The sequence below is a fragment of the Triticum dicoccoides genome, chromosome 1A (genome assembly GCF_002162155.2).
Source record: "Triticum dicoccoides isolate Atlit2015 ecotype Zavitan chromosome 1A, WEW_v2.0, whole genome shotgun sequence".
Taxonomy (NCBI): domain Eukaryota; kingdom Viridiplantae; phylum Streptophyta; class Magnoliopsida; order Poales; family Poaceae; genus Triticum; species Triticum dicoccoides.
This window is the reverse complement of record NC_041380.1, coordinates 558,619,738-558,622,706: the sequence shown is the minus strand read 5'-3', so window position 1 is coordinate 558,622,706 and position 2,969 is coordinate 558,619,738. Positions and strand designations below refer to the sequence as shown.

The 2,969-nt window shown below is 44.8% G+C and overlaps 1 protein-coding gene across 1 annotated transcript; it reads left to right on the top strand.

Moving 5' to 3' along the window:
* The first annotated feature begins 1,662 nt into the window (after positions 1-1,662).
* LOC119329671 (BTB/POZ and MATH domain-containing protein 1-like) lies at positions 1,663-2,760 on the top strand. Its single transcript, XM_037602766.1, has 2 exons — positions 1,663-1,810; positions 1,925-2,760. Exons 1-2 carry the CDS (start codon positions 1,663-1,665, stop codon positions 2,758-2,760), a joined length of 984 nt encoding a protein of 327 aa, XP_037458663.1.
* The last annotated feature ends 209 nt before the right edge of the window (positions 2,761-2,969 follow it).

Sequence of the window (2,969 nt, the reverse complement as noted above, 5' to 3'; positions counted from 1 at the left end):
TATCCGCGAGCGAACTTCGTGTCTCGTGCGACCGATTGAAGTTTTGCTGGGCTGGCCCAGTAGCATCACCTTCGAGCGCCAGTAAGCTAAACCGACACTGGGAGCGTCGGTTAGGAGCTCCTTGACCCTTCCCGATGCATGATCCCTCGTAGCGGTGGAGGCCTCGACTCTCCGGTTCACGTTCGCCACGCAAGAAGGTCGCTGGCGCCGCATGAGGTGGCGCAGTGAACAGCGGGACCAGCTAGAGCCAGCCGCCCCGCACGTAGTTTGGCTCACCGACAGAGCATCTTCATTCGATGATGGATGTGCATGTTGACTCCTATGTCTCATTATTGACGAGGATTCCCTGAGTCGGCCCAGCAAAGGGATTATTCTCATGGAACACACCCCCGACAACACATATATGACTATCTTGATTCTGTCATAAAAATGTCATGGATGTACATAGGTGACAGAAACACGATCTACTGTGACAAAGCCGTATCATCATAGATGCGTCTTTTTTGTAGTGTTGGAACCTATCTTGTAGAGGCTTCAAATCCCCATAGACAACTATGAATGAAAATATTCAGGTGGGGACTTGATCCCAAGTGACCATTCAAAAAAATACTGCTATATTAAACCGGTGGCTTTCAATTTTCTGGGTTTTTTAGCCTCCTACTAGCTCTCACTTCGCCAATCTGGACCATCCATTGAAGATCTATCGGCCCACATACAGTTTCTCTATTGTTACATCCTAAGAGTAACTCTCAAATAGGCAAGTAGAGAAACTCTCAAGCACAATACAGGCCATCCATTCGAGATCCAACAACCCACGTGAATTTTTCTATCTTTGCATATAAGAAGTGACTCAATTATCGTATTTCCCACTTAAAATAGACTATTGGGAAACTTTGGAAATTTAACATTGCTCGCAAACGACCACTAACTCCAAATCCACGCGAGTGAATTACAAGAAACAATCACAAGGTTAGATTATCAGTAAACCACCAGTCTTGCTTTGTTTGACACATAACCACCACTTTCGAGACAATGGTAAAGCACGTTTAGGCAACAAAAATGACCGTTGGGACAGCGCGTTTTGACCGATGGGACTAAAGTGCATTTTGGGATAACATTGATTTGTAGCTAAAATGCGTTTTTGGATAACACATAACATTAATTCATGGCTAAAGCATGTTTTGACTGAGAATATGACCATTGGGAGTAAAGTTATTTTTGGATAACATTGATTCGTGTCTAAAGCGTGTTTTCAGATAACACATAACATTGATTCATGGCTAAGGCATGTGTGACCTCAAATCTGACAGTTGAGACTAAAGTGCAATTTGGCCTTCTGGACATTGGGTGTAAAGTTTATTTTGGGATGACATTGATTGACAACTAAAGCGCATTTCGGGATAACACATAACATTAATTCACAGATAAAGCGTGTTTTGATTGTGAACCGACCGTTAGTACTCGAGAGCCCTAAATAGGGGTAGGGTTGGACCAGAGTAGGGATACTCCATAGCCGCGCGTCCTTTCCCTCACGAGTAGTGCCACCGTACCTCCTTCCCCATGCGTGCTAACATCACCATCAACCCCTCCCTAGCCAATTAGGACCTACCTCCCCTACTTTGATGGCCTGAGAACAGTTCTCCCCATCCAGAAACCACCCCCATGAATTTCTTTGCACAAACTCCAATCTCGGAGGAGCCCCAAAGGCCTAGAATGAGGGCGTCGGCATCATTGTGCACCCCTTCCGTGGTCCGAGGAATGCACACTTTCAAGATTTCTAGCTACAACCTTCAAAGGGGCATCGGCGTTGGTAGGTACTTGTCGTCCGCCACCTTCGATGTCGGCGGATACTTTTGGCGCATTGAGTACTACCCCGACGGGGAGATGGAGATGAAAATTGGGGACTATGCGTACATTTCCCTAGATTTTGCGAGCACCAACTCCGAGGTGAGGGCGTCCTTCGAGATCAGGTTGGTCGACCAAGCCAACAAGCTGCCGCCATTGGTGCTGCTCTCCCAAAAGATGCTGATAGTGTTTCGCTCTCATCCGCCACCCTATTTAGGCAAAGACTTCCTACAACCATCCTTGTACCTACAAGATGACAGCCTTATGATTGAATGTTCTATCACAGTTCTGGCAGAATCTAAGGTGGCAGTAACAATGACTTCCATTGACATTCAAGTGCCTCCCTCGAACCTATCTAATAATCTTGGAGAATTACTTAAGGCAGGGGAGGAAACAGATATCACATTCGAGGTTAGAGGGGAGAGTTTCCATGCACACAAGATTGTGCTTGCAATGCGGTCACCGGTCTTCAAAGCGGCTCTCTTTGGGCCGATGGGCGACAGGACAAGGCGGACCATGAACATAGAAGGTATACAGCCTACTATTTTTAGTGCATTGCTTCACTTCATCTACACAGATTCATTACCTTCCATGGGACATCTTTATGGAGATAATGGTGAAGAAATGGTCAAGCACTTGGTCATGGCCGCAGATAGGTATGCCATGGAGAGGATGAAGGTGATATGTGAGAGCATCCTTTGCAAGAATCTTAATGTTCAGAACGTCACTACTACTTTAGATCTAGCCAACTGTTATCATTGCAACCAACTCAAAAATGCTTGCCTTGAGTTTATCACTTCTCCAGATAGAGTACAAGATGTGGTGGCAAGTGAAGGGTATGCTAAAATCAAAAGATCCTGTCCTGCTATCATAGCTGATATTTTTGAGAGGGCAACTAAGTCCCACAAAATTTAGCATGTTCATCCTTGATTAACTATATAGCTAATGAACATTTGGCTTCCAATTTAGTTTCCCATGATATTTCTGCCAAGAGCGGGCTTTTGCAAAATGATCTATGTATGTGATGATATGCATCACCTTAATTATATCTTCTATCTCATAGCTCATCTTATACATGAACGTTAATCTCTGCTAGCTTGCTAGTGTTCTCTAAAATACTATGG

Coding starts and splice junctions, on each gene's coding strand:
- LOC119329671 (XM_037602766.1), top strand. CDS start 1,663: ATGAATTTCTTTGCACAAACTCCAATCTCGGAGGAGCCCCAAAGGCCT. Junction 1,811..1,924: donor TCAAAGGGGCATCGGCGTTG/GTAGGTACTTGT, acceptor ACATTTCCCTAG/ATTTTGCGAGCACCAACTCC.